Source organism: Elgaria multicarinata, chromosome 3, assembly GCF_023053635.1.
Source record: "Elgaria multicarinata webbii isolate HBS135686 ecotype San Diego chromosome 3, rElgMul1.1.pri, whole genome shotgun sequence".
NCBI classification, from domain to species: domain Eukaryota; kingdom Metazoa; phylum Chordata; class Lepidosauria; order Squamata; family Anguidae; genus Elgaria; species Elgaria multicarinata.
The window spans coordinates 98,340,677-98,356,420 of NC_086173.1; the positions used below are offsets into that span (position 1 = coordinate 98,340,677).

General features: G+C 47.4%; 2 protein-coding genes across 2 annotated transcripts in view; both read right to left on the bottom strand.

Moving 5' to 3' along the window:
* AMT (aminomethyltransferase) overlaps positions 1-15,744 on the bottom strand; it is a 200,878-nt gene that overhangs the window by 142,833 nt on the left and 42,301 nt on the right. The gene's annotated exons all lie outside the window — the stretch shown is intronic.
* UBA7 (ubiquitin like modifier activating enzyme 7) overlaps positions 1-15,744 on the bottom strand; it is a 51,577-nt gene that overhangs the window by 13,460 nt on the left and 22,373 nt on the right. Inside the window, exons 15-21 of the mRNA XM_063121037.1 lie at positions 15,472-15,665; positions 14,690-14,754; positions 12,230-12,410; positions 7,160-7,234; positions 6,130-6,319; positions 5,723-5,832; positions 343-429 (exon numbers count right to left, since the gene is read on the bottom strand). Coding sequence (XP_062977107.1) covers positions 343-429; positions 5,723-5,832; positions 6,130-6,319; positions 7,160-7,234; positions 12,230-12,410; positions 14,690-14,754; positions 15,472-15,665 — 902 coding nt within the window. The remainder of the gene's footprint in view (positions 1-342; positions 430-5,722; positions 5,833-6,129; positions 6,320-7,159; positions 7,235-12,229; positions 12,411-14,689; positions 14,755-15,471; positions 15,666-15,744) is intronic.

The following is a 15,744-nucleotide window of genomic DNA, read 5'->3' on the forward strand; positions in this document are numbered from 1 at the left end:
CACCAGTTTGCCTTCTGGGAAGTGGGTCCTTTGCAATTGGCCACACCCATCTTGCCAGCCATTTTATGAATGGGCAACCTCTCTGTGGCAGCCATTTTGTGAGAGTGCCCATGATACTCTCAAAATTCCAAATGTGCCCACTTGCACAAAAGGGGAAGGAATCCCTGCATAAGATCTGTTCCCTTTCCCTCTCCTCGAGTCAATTTGTGAGGGAATGCCATCTCCTGAAACCTGTTGGAAAGGGAGAGTGCATGCCGATATAGACCCCCTGCTCCATTTTATTTCCTGGAGCTGGCTGGCAATGGGAGAAATGACTCTACAAACCCCACCTCTTTTCCTCACCTGGAGTTTATCAGCAGGACGGATGCCATAGTTGTCAGCTCGTAGATTGGCTGCAGTCATGACGAAGTCCAAGTGGGAGTCGTCATCCTGAGGACCCAACAATTTCAAAATCATTCCTAGCCACTAAGGGGTGGCAACAATGGAGGAACAGAGAAAGGCTCTCAATGGGAAAGAGGCCAAAATGGCTGCAGGACTTACAAAGGGTAATGGCAGACAGACAAACGAACAAAAGTTAACGGGGGCAAGGGTGTATTATGATGCGATTTCACATAAACATAGAAAAGACGTAGAATTTGGGACTATGTGTACAACTTGGGGCTATATCCAGTGTTAGTCCTACTTAGAGTAGACTTATTGAAATGAATGGGACTTAAGTTAGACTAACACTGGATATAGCTGTTGGTGTCCTACTAGCTTTCATATTTAATAAAAGCTAGTCCCTAGCCCTTATGGCTGTGAAAAAAGATTTGAGAAGCTGAATGCAGCGCTTAGCGAAATCTCAGAAAACAAAGAATGTAGCTGAATAAGAGTTCTATGGTCAGTAGAGATGTAACGTAATGTTGGCTTTGACTATGGTTGACAGCCGGGATCAGGACCCAGGACTGTGCGCTCTGTTCCCACCCACCCCTCCTCAGCCTCTTTCCTCTCACCTGACAATTCTACTCTTTCAATAGAGGGTTCCATGTTATTTCGGACTGATATGAACACAACACTGGTGACTCTCCAAACCTAGTTTTGGGAGTTCTCCTGAACTAGGAGGATGAAGGAGGAAAGGGGGGGGGAGTGCACAATCCTGTAATCTGCTACTAATGGCTAATATTATTTAAAGGCTAAGTTTATATTGCATATGCATTGGGTCTAAAGGCTTGAAGGTGGGTTTCAATTACCAGCATAGCTTCTTGCGCTTCCCCATGACTAGCAGAAGAAAAAGTAAGCATGCAGAAATGCATATCATTTACAGAGATCACAGGGTCCAGCGTTTCCAAGCACAGAACCTGGGTAACCATGGTACAATGTGAGCTGTTCCCAGTGCATGAGGATAGCTCAGTGGCAGAGCTCATGCTTTGTGTACAGGAAGTCCCAGGTTCAATCCATGGCATCTATGGTTAAAAGGATCAGATTGCAGGTGATGAAAAAGACCTCTGCCTCAGACCCTGGAGAGCTGCTCTCAGTCAAAGCAGACAACACTGAGTGAGCCCGACCAGTAATCTGACCTGTGACAGGACAGCTTCCTATATAAGAAAATCAGGGAAGATCCTGTCTAAAGAGATAAGGTGAAAGTGACCAAAGCACATAGTTCCTGGATGAAGGTCTCCACCACCTGCTAACAGCTGCCATTTTGTAGATGAGGAACAGAATCTTCTGAGCCTTCTGGACCTGTTCACTTTGCACTCAGAGAAGATCACAGCCTGTGGGGTGGCTCATGTAATGCAATGTCCAGGAACAAGGCTGTGGATGGAAGTGCAGCAGTCCGGGTAGTACACAGGCACGCATGTGGGGGAGACAAGACCCCCACACCCTGCGCAACTGTTCCTGGCATGCTGGCACTTCCAAAATCTGGGCACAGGGGCTGCCTCTTACAGCAGTGTCAAATACAAACAATTCTTTGGCTGCTACATCCACGTACCTCAGAATGTAAAGTCTTACCCATCTAGGCCCTAGTTTCCATATTGACATAGTGATGTGATAACCAGGAATCACATGAGGTGATGACAGGGAAGGTTTCAAGGCTGGGATAAATGGCGGGCTGATTCTTAGTAATCAAGAAGATTGTAGTATGTATGACCAGATGATTATCAAAAAACAAACGAGCAAAACAAAGGACAATGGGCATCTTCCAGCCAAAGTGAAGCAGTTTCAAGCACATGCTTCAATCTCTACTGAAATCAATGGCGCACAGGGCCAAAGCAGACTCAACTACGTTCACACAATTAGCAATGCTGACAGGTGTGTCTGAAGTTTTGAGTTATACTTTATTCGGGTTGGTATTTAGGACTGAAGGACTGTTATATGTCTGAATGTATGAATTTCATTGCTTGAAAAGACTGTTTCTGCCCAAGTTAAGTGCCTAAGGACTAAACTAGACTCAGGCTTTATCTAGATAACGGTGTTTTTGCGCCATGAGCCCCCAAACCCACTTTTGCGCTCTTTCGCATTATCCACACGCAAAGAAGCTAGCATGGGGGTTTGCATGCAAGGAGGAGCACCTCCTCACATCCCCCTTTACTTTGGAGGAGGCGCCGAGCCCGTGCACAGGCTGCCCCATTTGTAGTTTGTTTACCTTTATGGGGCTTCTCTCCATTCCAGAGAAGCACGGAGGAGGGCCAGCAGTCATTCAGCCCACTGGCCCACCCCCTCCCCCCCGTCTAAGCAGATGGCGACCAACCAGGGTTTGCCATCTGCCCAGACCCACTTCCAAAGCTGCTCCAAGAGAAAAAAGTTGGGATAAGTGCCGAACATTTAAAAAGTGGACCTTTGGGGGTTTGCCCCGGATGGTTTTGGGATGGCGGCTGCATCATATAGATGACCTGCCGTCACTCTGGATCCACCCCGGAGCAAATCTCTCAACAAGACAAGCCCTCAGTGGGGATTGAGTGAATGACTTTTTAAAAGTAAAGTGCAAGCAGGGACCCTTGATGTGAATCAGGAACCTAATGTAGGGTTAATGGGGCTCTAGCCTTCCCCACTATTGCAATCTGAATCATGATTGGGGAGCAGGGATGCTTGCAATTTACATTTAAAAGCCATTTATGCAATTGCTAATTGTGTGAACAGCATCAGATCTAGTTAGGCCCTTAGACACTTAACTTGGGCAGGATCATGCCCAATCTTTTCAAACAAAGAAATTCATACATTCAAGAAACCTGTGACAGTACATAAATAGCCCAAAGAAAATGCAACTCAAAACTTCAGACACATCTACTTGAAGAACAGTGAAAGGTCAAAGCAACAAAACATTTCCTACAGACCAGACTTCTATTAGGACTGTTTGACAGCAACTTTCAGCTGAAACTCCAATATATGGAAAATAACAAAAATCTGGGCCCCAATCCTGGCAGCTGATGACATATTGGGATATAATCCCCATAAGATTCCCACATTACATCTGCAGACAAGTGTTCCCTGTATGCAAAACTTCAGCTAGCAGCAGCTGTGGAGCAGAAGTGAGCCAGTTCCCAACCCTATTCAGCACATACAAAATATTATTCAGCTACTAGTGTCATTTCAGCTGAATCAAGTTAGTCTCTCTGCTACAATATGCAAGCAGATAGGGGAGAGGCCTCAGCTCAGAGCAAGAGCACACGCTTTGCACAGGTTTAACTCTGTGGGCAGCCTGGTGACTGCCAGATGTTTTGGACTACTACTCCCATAAGCCCCACACAGCATATCCAGTGGTCAGAGATCATGGGAGTTGTAGTCCAAAACATTCAGAGGGCACCAGGTTGCCTACCACTGGTGTAGACATTAGTCCATGCTGGCTGGGGATCATGGGAGTTGTAGTCTAATACACCTAGAGGATGACAGGTTGGAGAACGTTGGGCTAGATGGAGCAACTGTCTGCCTCAATACAAGGCAGCTTCATATATTCAGAAGATCAACCGCTCAAGCTAAATTGAATTGCACCCCAATCTACTCCTACAGATCATTGTTATCTGGAAAAAAGCAAGGGTGCATTTGTCCTGAACGAGCACATAGTTTAGCACCCTAAGAATCTCAGCTCTGAGAATCTCAGCTCTACTCCCCCAACCCATTCAAGCACTTGTGAGGAGAGACTGGGAAGTATGGAGGCAATGATGGCCTGGTGAAGCCTCAGAAGCTGGGAAGATGAACTAAGTAGGAGCCCCAGCAGCCAAGAGGAAGAGCCTTCTGTGCTCCAAATAATTCTTTGCCCCATTTCATGATTAGGAGAAGCAGAAAAGAACATGGACAGTAACCAAATCATGCATGCAAAGTGCCCCATTTCACATAGCCCTAGAGCAAGGCTGCAGAATCACCTTTCAACCTGAGGACTGAATTCCATTCTGGTGATGCTTTCGGGGGGGGGGGGGGGCACATTCCAGTGGTGGGTGTGGCCAGAGACAAAAGGGGCGGGGCCAAAAACAAATCCCAAACTCTTACTGCCAGTGATTGAGCCTTTGGAGAGGCATTTCAATCTTTTAGAAAAGGGGAGGAGGAACTGCACAAAAGCCAGGAAACCGAGACTGGTGGTTGGGGGGAAGGGGTGGGGCCAAGGGAAGGGGTAGGGCCTTTGGGGGAATGATGGAGGTCTAGATTGCAATCCCTGGAGGTCCAGATTTGGCCCTGGGCCTGAGGTTCTGCATCCCTGATTTACACACTCACAGCATTCAGCTTCTCTTGTCCCAGGGCAGGCATTACTTTGGCAGAGAATTTTTTTTAATCTAATGAGTGTGTTGCTGTTGCTGTTTTTAATAGCGCAACATATACTGGCAAAACTATCCTCTCTCCAGTGGTGGAAATGAACCAAACAAGGAAATGTCCAAGTTTGCAGAACAGGGATTTAAAAGAGCAATGATCAAGTCACAGGCAAAAGTGAAAGCTGGCATATAATTTCATGGCTGCAGTTTTGAGGGTGGGCAGGGAGATGCAAATCCTTGGTGCTTGCCCTTTTAAAATCTTATTCTCTCCCCTGCAGAATGTTTTGAACAGAACAAGAAGAAGAATGCTAACCCTCCATTACTCGCCCACAATCAGCGCAATTTAAGAATCTCTGCAGCCCACCCTGCAAGATAGGCCAGTTATTATTCTTCCCATCTTGCAGATGGAGGGCTGGCTCTGAGAATGGCTTGCCTTAATTGTGATTTCAGATCTTTACACTGATGCTGGCTTGTACTCTGTTTTTTTACTCTGGTTTAAATTTTTGAAAGGTTTTATATTTCATCAGGTTGTATTTTGAGGGTTTTATCTGTTGTGAACTGCCCAGAGACCTTTGGCTAGGGGACAGCATAGAAATGTAGTAAATAAATAAATAAATAAATAAATAAATAAAATCTAGTGAGTTCATGGCAGAGGTGAGATTCAAAACAGGAAGCGCCCTGATTTGTAGCTCAGCCTCTTAGCCATGATATGGAAACTTTTGTATCTCATGTAATTGAACCCTGAATACAAAATATTTTGTGGCTCTTGTCTATACTTGCCCTTTACAGATACTGGAACACTGGGGAAATTTGTTTGTGAGTCATTTCAAGACAGTACAGTCAAAATTAACTAATCCAGGATTAAGAAGTCCTGGCAGAGCTGCCGGAGGGGAGGTCATGGTTGGAATAGCAAAATCCTGCTTCCAGGAAGGGTCACTTTCATCCTTCTTTGGAATACTGGAGTGCAAAGGGAAATGCAAAGCAAGACAGAGACATGTTGGTACCTTATCAAAGTGAATGGGCTCCATCTGACCAGAGACGAGGGCACTGCGTTTTCCCAGCTCTTGCCTTTGCTCTGTCAATTCCTCCCTCAGTGCAGCCAGCCTCATCTGATCTAAAAGACACCATTTGGAGAAGAGAGGGCCCAGATGGAGTGTGAGATCGTCTGAGCGATGCAGGGTGAAACACATTATCCACTTGTTTGGGCCTTTTGTGCAACCCAGTTGCACCTGTTAGTACCCATTCACAATTTGGGCAGGGGCTGGCAGAGTGCTCTAGGGCAGCCTTCTCACATCTGGGGAATCCTGGGAGTTGTCCTCCAACACATCTGGAGGGTTGGGGAAGGCTGCTCTAAGGTCTGATGGGAACAATTGGGATATCTGCCCTTCAGCAGATCTCCTGGACGTCTTACCACGAGCGCCCCATGGCTTCTCCACCTCTTGGTCATTGACGGGAATATGCACTCCTTGGCATGGCTGGAAAGGTGTTAGATGCAAATCGAGGAGGATTTGGCGGGCAAGCTCTTCATCCTCCTTCACACGCAGCTTGTGCGTTTGGGCAAAGAGGCGACTGGCAGCCAAAATGAAGGTCGTGTGGGTGGTCTGTAAAAAAACACAGAAGGTAGATTCAGCAAGGATAGCACCAAACCTGTTCTCTTTCCCCACTGCAGCCTCTGCTTCTTGCTCCCCACCACCAGGAACAGACAATGCTGACTGCCCCTTCAGAAATGTAGACTTCTTCCCAGCCCTGCTAAACCTCCCCTCCGACACAGTCAACGCGACACGCCACCTTGTGAAGCCTGCCACCAGATCAGGAATCGCATTGCCAGGAACAAGGGATTCCGGGGCCCTGCCTACAAAATGTGTTCAATGAATTTTGGAGTAGTTGCTACCTGCCCTTTTAAAGAGCGATTAGATGGGCCCAGTTCACAGTCAGCTCAGCCTTTTAAGAGGGCAAAAGTGAAATGAGAACTTGGAACGAAAGCCTCTCCTGTCAGTAAGGGTTTTTTGGAGCACCTTTGTGCTATTTTCCACAATAAATAACTGGAAAGCGGATAAGGGGTTGCCCTGAATCGCAGGCAACAATCACAAAAACTGTCACTGTTTTCCATTCATTGAACTTATAGTTGTTGTTGTTGATGTTGTTGCAAATGTACGCAAGTCCTTTTGTTTAACATTAAGGCTAGCCAGAAGTTAACCTTTTGTTTAACACTAAGACTACCCAATTTAGTAAATGCCCTGACCTCTACTTGGCGTTCCTTGCAGATGGTAACACATTGTGGGAGTAGTAGCCCCAAACATCTGGAAGACCAATAACTGATAGTGGGAGTTGTGGAGGGCACAACTCTGGAGGGCACCAGGTTGCCTGCCCCTGTAACTGAGGCTGCAATCTCTGTCCCATGTCCTCGAAGCCCCTGTTCCCAAGCTGAGCTCCCCACTCACATTTTTGCAGTCAAAATCCAGCTGGTGTGGGCATCGCTTGAGATTCGACCAGAAAGGTTGTCCAGGGCTTGTCTCCTGGGGGGTACAAAGCCAGATGGGATCAGTCAGGAAGCAGCATGGGATGGGGAAAAGAGTGCAAGGAAGGAAACTCCACTGGCCAAGGGTTGAAATAGGGCCAGCCGTTTCAGAAATCTCCAGTGCTGGGAACAGGAGGGAGAGTGTGCTGTACAAGTTAAAGGCCAAGAAAGAGGATATGTAGATAGTTTTCCAGAGTTCAGGCACCTTTTGTGAACACTAACATTGTATCACTCATGTTCTGAAACCATATAATTCTGCTCTTGTGGGAGACTTGTGGCAAAATGCATTGGCCTCCCACCAAATTTACAGCCAATTGTCAGTCTATTTCTGCCAAACACTGTGATGATAGCAGGCCGCTCAGTAGTCTATGTTATGTGTAAGGGCCAAAGGATGGAGGCAATAACAACCTCAGCAACCAGAGGATGTGCGCTAGAACCCACAGCGGTATCACTATCAATGAGGACACAGGCACAGTGATGAAAGGGAAGGGAATTTGACTCTAGCTACAGTGCCATGGGATTTTCAGCTGGGGCCAAGGGATCATCAAAGGTCTGCTTGTACAAACAGGGGGAAACAGGAAGAACTGGAAATGAGTGACCCAAGCCCATCCTTTCTTGTATCAATCAATGAGTTGTTATTATTCCAAATGCCATGTCAAGTACCTATGACAACAAATTGATGCAATAGTTTGTGTGATGGGTTTGGGTTTAGTCTAAATAGTCTTTCAGGGATCTCTTACAGCCCAGTGTCTCTACTTCCAAACAGATTCAGGATGCCTTCTAATTCTGTAATTCTTGACTCTAGGATTTCTTTAAGTAGAGCTATCAGTGCAGACGCCTTGGAATAATAACTCTTAAGACCTCACAAATGTAGGGTTGCCATACATCCAGGAAAACTGGGAATGTCCCGATTTCCAGGAGATTCTGAAATGTTCCGACTGGCTGGGCAAGAATCCTGGTTTCCTGGTCCAGCTGGCTGGAGAAATTCTAACCTCCAAAATGGTGCCTTGAGCCTGTTCAGCGAAGCGGCAGCAGCAGAGAAAAAGATGCATCAATCTGGTGCTTTTTCCAGAGCATCACCGTTCCTTCACAGGCTTATCTGAGTCATTCACTGAGACTCACCTTATTGCACCTGCGGCTGCATAGAAGAGAAACAACAGCAAGGAAAGGTGCACGTGCTCTCCTCAGGCTACCTGAGTCCCAGGCAATGCAAAGGAGTTTGGTGAGCTTGGCAGGTTGTGGTCAGATCTTTAGGTTAAGCGTGGGGCGGAGCTGCTGGGTTATTTGTAGAGGGGAAAAGAGAGTTTTGTAGGGACAGGAGGGAGGAAGCGAGTGGGGGATGAGGGGGTGAAGGAGAGGAAAGGAGAGAGGGGAGAAAGAAAAGAAAAGTCACTCCCCCAAAAATTGCCCTTCAAAAATTATCTCCTTGGATTTGGGTTGCAAACCTCAAATCTGTTACTTGGAAGTAAGTTGCAGTGAATTTAAGATGTCTGGTTTTACAGTAGATGTTTTAACTGAAAAATTGGGCTTTCCCTAGACCTTTACATATTGCTCAGCTTTTTAAAAAATCCTAGCCCCCACTTCCAAAAAAAAATTGTCCCGGTTTTGTGGATTCAGAATATGGCAACCCTACACAAATGTCGGTTGATAGCTGGTAATGTTCTGGGGATGTTTTTCAATGGGTGTTAGGATGGTCCAAGAAGGCCTAGGTGATGGGCGAAGACTCGTCTTTCTTTCCTCCTTCCCTAGACAAGGTGAGAGGTCTGTATATGTACAGCAGAGACTGAAAGGGCGGGCTGGCTCTCTGCTGGGCCGGATCTACACTATTGCTTTAAAGCGCTTTATAACAGTTTTATAGCGCTTTAAAGCAGTTAAAGCGCTTTATAACTGTTATAAACCGCTTTAAAGCAGTAGTGTAGATCCGGCCCAGGAAATTCTATGGTGCTATGGATTCCCCTTGAATTCTGATGGAGAACAGGACTCTGCGGACCTGTTAATGCTGTGAACCTTAATCCTGATGCTCACACTGTATGTGTGTGTGTATACACACACACACACAGCAGTACTGGTAGGGAATTTTAGACCCTAGATCAGGGGTTCCCAAACTTTTTCAGGTCACCGCCCCCTTGGTTCCACAAACTCGTGCCCAGCGCCCCCTACCCTACCCTACCCTATAAAAATCATTATTCAGAATAGCGGTTTTCAACGACCCACTAAGGAAGATAATAATAAAATTCAAAACAGTAACAATTAATTGAATATTTATTCAAAATCCAGTTATATTTTTTTAGTTTATTCAATTAAACGTAGTTGATGAACTTGATCCAGTGATATCCTCTTTTCAAAGTCTGATAATCATTTAGCAAGGATATTAACTAGGGTAGAGTACCTCACTATTCTGTAAATTCTTAATGTGATGGATGGGCTTGATGAAGTGACACCAGTTTCCCAAAGTCTGGTCTAAAGTCATAGAATCATAGAATAGCAGAGTTGGAAGGGGCCTACAAGGCCATCGAGTCCAACCCCCTGCTCAATGCAGGAATCCTCCCTAAAGTCACTTAACATGAGTCTTAAATCACCACATTTATTGATCTGGAGTCGATTTCTTTGCTTGGAGAGAAGTAGGGAGACCACACTAAAACCACATTCCACCAAATACGATGCTGGAAATGCAACCAGGAGCTTCTGAACCACTCTCCATAGTGCAGGATAGCGATCAGAAATTTCCTCCTGTAACCAAAACTCCTGGTACAGAAAAGACCACCTCGAGCGCCCCCCTGCCGCCCCCTTGCCTCTTAGCGCCCCCCCATGCAGTCCCACCGCCCCCAAGGGGGCAGTACCGCCCACTTTGGGAACCGCTGCCCTAGATGTAATGGTTTTATGGGGGGGTCCCCTTTAGATGCACTGGTGTATTACTTCACTTATGAAGCACACCAACAAAACATTTTCTCTACCTCCATTAAACCACCATTCCATGAGTTAAACTGCATCTACATTTTGATGCATTAGAACATCAACAAAACCATTTCCCATCCCTGATATATATAAAAAAAACTTTTCAGCATGTGCAGCTTTCCATTTGAAACTCACTTCGATTCACCATGGACCTTGTGCCTGCTGTCCTGATGCCTCCATCACCTGCTATGTTGTGGGAGGTCATTTGGGTGTGGGTGTGTGCTGGGCTGTGGGGCTAAAGACTTTGGTCCCAAGGTCCAGCCCTACCTGCACCACCGTGTGTAAATACAGTTTATATCACAGAAACGCCGTAGGTTTCCAGCAATCTCCCACTAAGGCAGCTGAATGCCGGCTAAGCACTGTCTGGGACCCCTAATATTTCTCACTGCTCGGAAGTGGGGTGCACATGCGTAACACTAGTGAGAGAAGTTGGATTTTGTTTCCTGAAGGAGGAACTGTGAACGAACAGGTGGAAGGAGATATAGCAACACTGGAGCAGATGTAGCTGATGTTTTAGCAGAGGCAACAGTTTTGTGAAGTCCTTAGAAAAATGTTGAAGGTCCTATGGAAGCCTCGCACATGCAGCTGATGAAGGTCCTACCTCCAGTATCATAGGCAGTATGCCTATGTACACCAGTTGCTGGGGAACATGGATGGGAGAGTGCAGTTGCACTCATACCCTGCTTCTGGGAATTTGGGGGGGGGGGGTTGTGGGCAGCTGGTTGGCCACTGTGTGAACAGAATACTGGATGAGATGGACTCTTGTCTGATCTAGCAAGCTCTTCTTATATTTTGAGGCTGGGATCCCCACATGAGGGGGTGAGCTGAGCACTTTGCCTGTTTAGCCCCTGCAAGCGTTTAAAGCTGACCTGGCAAACCCAGCTGCAAAGTTCACAGTTCAGGGTGAGTGCGAAGAACTATGGGGTGCATGGGCAATTGGAGAGCTGGGGCTGTAAAGCGTTACAGTCAGCAGCAGAAAGACAGGAGGAGGACATGCCTGTCCAGAAGCCTGCCAGAAGAGAGGAAGGAGAGAAGTTGGCCAAGGTACAACCAAAGATGGAGGCACCTTACCCTCTGCACCAATGGGAGCTCAGAGAAATCTAGTCAGCTCAGAGAAATCATGTGACCTTGAGAGCCAACAGGGGCTCTGCCCTGCAGCTGGCCTGATATAAAAACTGTCCTAAGTGTGGCTCCCAGCATTCTGAGCAACCCGACACAGCCTTGCCTCTGCTGGAACACACTGACTGCCTCTCGTCCTTCAGACTCTCGGCTTTTGGACGTGAACATGCCACTTGCCCACTGGGTCCTGACCCTCCTGTAGCTTGCTGCATCGCCAAATGCTCTAAACAAGTGGTTTTCAAGCAATTAGAGAGCCAACAGAGGAGACATTTTATGACCGTGTCCTATAAGTGGTGGTACAATTCCACTCAGAAAGAACCCAGAGTGAGAAGTAGCAGGGTAAGGATGAATGGACAATTCCTAAGGCAGGGATGGGCAACATGTGGTCCATGAATCGCATGCGCCCCAGACTTTTGGTGTGCCCTCACCACCACTCCACTGCTGAAACTTGGCAGAACGGCAGAAAAATAATTAGCATTTAGCATGAAAACAAGTGAAGTTTGTCCTTTTTAAGCCTCTGTAATGATTTGCTGCTGAAGTTCACCAGGGTCTTTTTGGTGACACAGGAATGTGGCCAGCAGAGAGGGTGGAAAGTGGCCTCCAGACCCCCCAAAGTTGCCACCCGTGTCCTGAGCAAGTCTGGGATGTGCTGTGAGGCTGGATGTTACTAGTGGGTGGAAGTCAACCCCAACGAAGTGCAGATAGACAGTGGGAAGGCCACCACGTGGTCTTAATACACCACATTAAGCAGCTGCCAACAAGGTTTGCTGCCTTTGGTTCCAGGCATTGGAATTCCAACTCTCAAGGCCAGTGCTGTAACTGAAAGGCAATGTGTGCAGAGAAAAACAGTGGACAAAGAACCAGGAAATGGCTGGGGGGAAAGACAGGGTCTATGCCAAAGGCTGGAGCTGTATCTCACGTGTTCAGGTGGGAAGTTGTGCAGCAGCTGCTGGATATCATGGGAGAAAAGGCGCTCCCAAAGTCTCCAGGCCCAGGCCACACAGTCTTCCCAGCTGTGCGGCTTCTCCTGAAGGCTGATTTTCACAAGCTCCAGCATCTCCAAAGCCTCCATTTCTTGGGTCTCTAGGAAGCTGGGATCCCTGTGGACAACAGTGTAATTTGTCGGTGGTACAACTTAAGAAAGAACCTTGCTGTTCTGCTTCTTCCTAGGAAGCAGTTTGTATCACCTTTATTTTTAAAGTGTCTATGCTGCCTTCCCAAACGCCTGAGGCAACAAATAAATTGTTTAAAACCACAACTAACCATCCAAATCTTAGAGAGCTTCATTCTCACGATGCATTCCTACGGCCTGTGAGATCTGCATTATCAGCCTCTCCTCCAAAAGCTAACCCATGTAAATAGGTTTTACTTTTCTTACTTGGGGAAAGGGAAACCAGGACACAGGAGTGCAACCAGGCCTCATGTGGTTGATGGCTCCACAGTCTTGGGGTAACCACAGTAAATGCCCTGCTGTTTCTCCCTCAAGATGTATCAGAATTCCAACCAAGAATCATAGAGCCTAAGGGTGGGGCTTCTCCTAGGATACTTGTGGCTTTCCATCAAAAGCTGAAAGTAATCAGGATATGAAAGAAGAGGCCAAGTGCCTTTTGGAATCAAGCAAAGTAGAGGGCAAGAGCCAGAGCCAGACATAGGTAGAACTATCTGTATGTTAAGTGTACTGAGAATACATCCTCCAAATGCATCTTTGGAGGATGTGCATCCCATCCATCCTCTAAGGAGCAGCTTATATGGGGGTTATCCCATATATTTCTCTCTGACTAGGTTGAGGGACAAGGGACTGGCCACCCAGTGAATGTCAGAGTTGACTCAGGTCAGGGGTCCCAAACTTTTTTAGTCAGTGGGCACATCTGGAAGTTTGACAGTGTTGTAGGCACTCTCAGAAAATGGCTGCCATGGGGGAGGGCTTGCCCATTCACGTAATGGCGGACATCATGAGCATGTCTAGTCACAAAACACCCATTTCTCCGCTGTGGCACCCCGGTTGTGGAATGAGCTCCCCAGAGAGGTCCGCCTGGCGCCTACACTGTACTCCTTTCGTCGCCAGACTTTTTATTCACTCAGTATTTTAACACTTAATTTTAACTTAAATTTAAATTATACTGTTTTAACTCTGTATTTTAACCTTATATCAATTTTGCTGCGTGGTTTTATCCTGGTTGTGCTTTTTATATTGTATTTTGTATTTGTGTTTTTAACTTGTTGGTTGTTTTATGATGGTTTTAATTTTTGTGAACCGCCCAGAGAGCTTCGGCTATTGGGTGGTATAAAAATGTAATAAATAAATAAATAAATAAATAAATAAATTTCCCAGAAGGCAAACTGGCTGAGGTACTGCATACAAATGACATTTTAACTGTGATATCACACTGGTGTACTTCATAAAGCAATAGAGCTGGGAAGATGACAGATCTTCTGTGGACATCACTGGATGTAGACTATGATTAATAATTAGTTTTAAGGGCCTGCAAAAAAAACTTACTTATGATCGAACGCACCACTAGCATGGATGTACACAAGGGGTGTGCCGGGTATACCCAGGAACACCCTAATGTCTCAAGCATTAAGCACCAAATGGGGGGCCATTGAGTAGGGATCCAGATACAGCAGGAACAGTCCTTCAGCTGCCCTCTGGCTGCTCTGCTGCTCCCAACAGTATGCCATCACTCCTGGCAAGAGCAAAAAAGAATTGCTCTGCTGGGAGCCACACTTCAAAGAGACCAGGAGGAAGGGCCTTGAAGGGTAATATCGCCTCTTAAGCCCCTCCTCTGGCCAGCGTCACTACAAAGCCCCACCAATGCTGGGGCTTGAGGAGCATCTCCTCATTCCTCCCTCCACCTCACCTGCAACGGCCCTCCCATGGTCAGGGAAGCTGAACGCAGAGCAGGCCATCAGTGTCTGCAGTGTTTAATAAATAAATGAATAAAAAATAATCTCCTTTATGATTGAGTATTCAATAAAAGTTCACCTTTTAAAAAACGAATTCCATGACTGCACACACCAGCGAAATGTGCTGCGCAGGCCTATGACCACCAGTCATCTTATACACGTGGATCTCGGAGTGGAACCTGCCTCCAGGCAATTCCCGCCTCCTATCCCAGGGGGGACTCCATCTAAGAACAAGCTGCAGCTCTCCCTATAACTCAGTGGATACAAAATAACCAGCAAGCTTCTACCCCTCCCCATTGTAGTGGTCCTCAAGATATATAGGACCACAACTCTCACCGTCCCCAGCGAGCATAGCCATGGCTGGGGAAGGGCACTCAAATCTACTCCCAATACAGCCCCTTCCTGGCTCCCCTGGTTGGTTTGTTTTTTAACTTTCAATTCCACCTCCGTCAAGTTCCTGCCCCGTACTCACGCCAGGAATTTGTTGACATTCTCTGCTGTCGTTTTGAAAAGCCCCTCAAACTTATCTCTGGCCCACTGCAAGAGAGAGGGAGGGAACTTTGTTGGCGGTTATTTGCAAACCGATCCATTCTGTGCAATCTTATGCATTTACTCAGAAGCAAGCCCCATTGGGTTCAATGGGGTTTACTCCACTGGATTGTAGCCCCAGAGTACCTGTGTTTCCAGCTGTGCCCATAAGGCAGTTCCCTAAAACCGAGCACCTACTTCTGCTGCCGCCCTCCCCAGATCCCGGCACTACGTAATGGGCTCAGGAGGCCAGAGCCCCCCATCAGCAGCATCCTCTTGGCGTGGAGGGAGCAGCAGGGCCATGAAAAGACCCCACGGCTGCGAGATAAGCTGAAGCCCACTGGCCCATTCCTGCCCCTGCCACAGAAAGAGAAAGCAGCAGCTGACGTTCTGCCGAGGGCGAAGGCGAAAGATGTTGGCCTGGCTTCTGGGCGAAACAGCTGGACCCCATATCCTGCCGTCAACATTGTTGACAGCCCCAGCCCTGGCGCAGCTGCCTGGAAAGAGTAAATGAAGGCAAGGGGCCAGGCAAGGAGCTCAGAGGGGGACCGCTTGGCAGCTGAGAATGAAGCAAGTTTCCCCTGGACCAGCTGGAGAGAGAGGCAGGAGGAGGAGACGGGCATTTGGGGCAGGCGCAGCACAGCCGACCTGTGGCTGAGAGAATCCAGGGCAGCGTGGAGAAGACCAGCCCGCCCCACCCCGCCCCACCCCAGCCCACCGCCATACCTGTATCGTGTGCTGGATGGCGCTGGGGAAATGGCGCAAGGTGCAAAAAGCGTACTTCTCATCCTCATCCTGAGCTGGGCCATACGCATCCGTCAGAAAGGGCACACAGACCTGGACGTGCCCTATGGTGCCCTCCGTTCCAGAATCAAGCAGAGGCTTGAGGCACTGCACACACCTCTGGTCGACATACTCTCCTGCAGGCAAAGGAGAAAGTGAGGGCACAGGGAGGGGTAAGAAATCAGTTCAGTTCGCATTTCTGCCAGGATTTAGTAC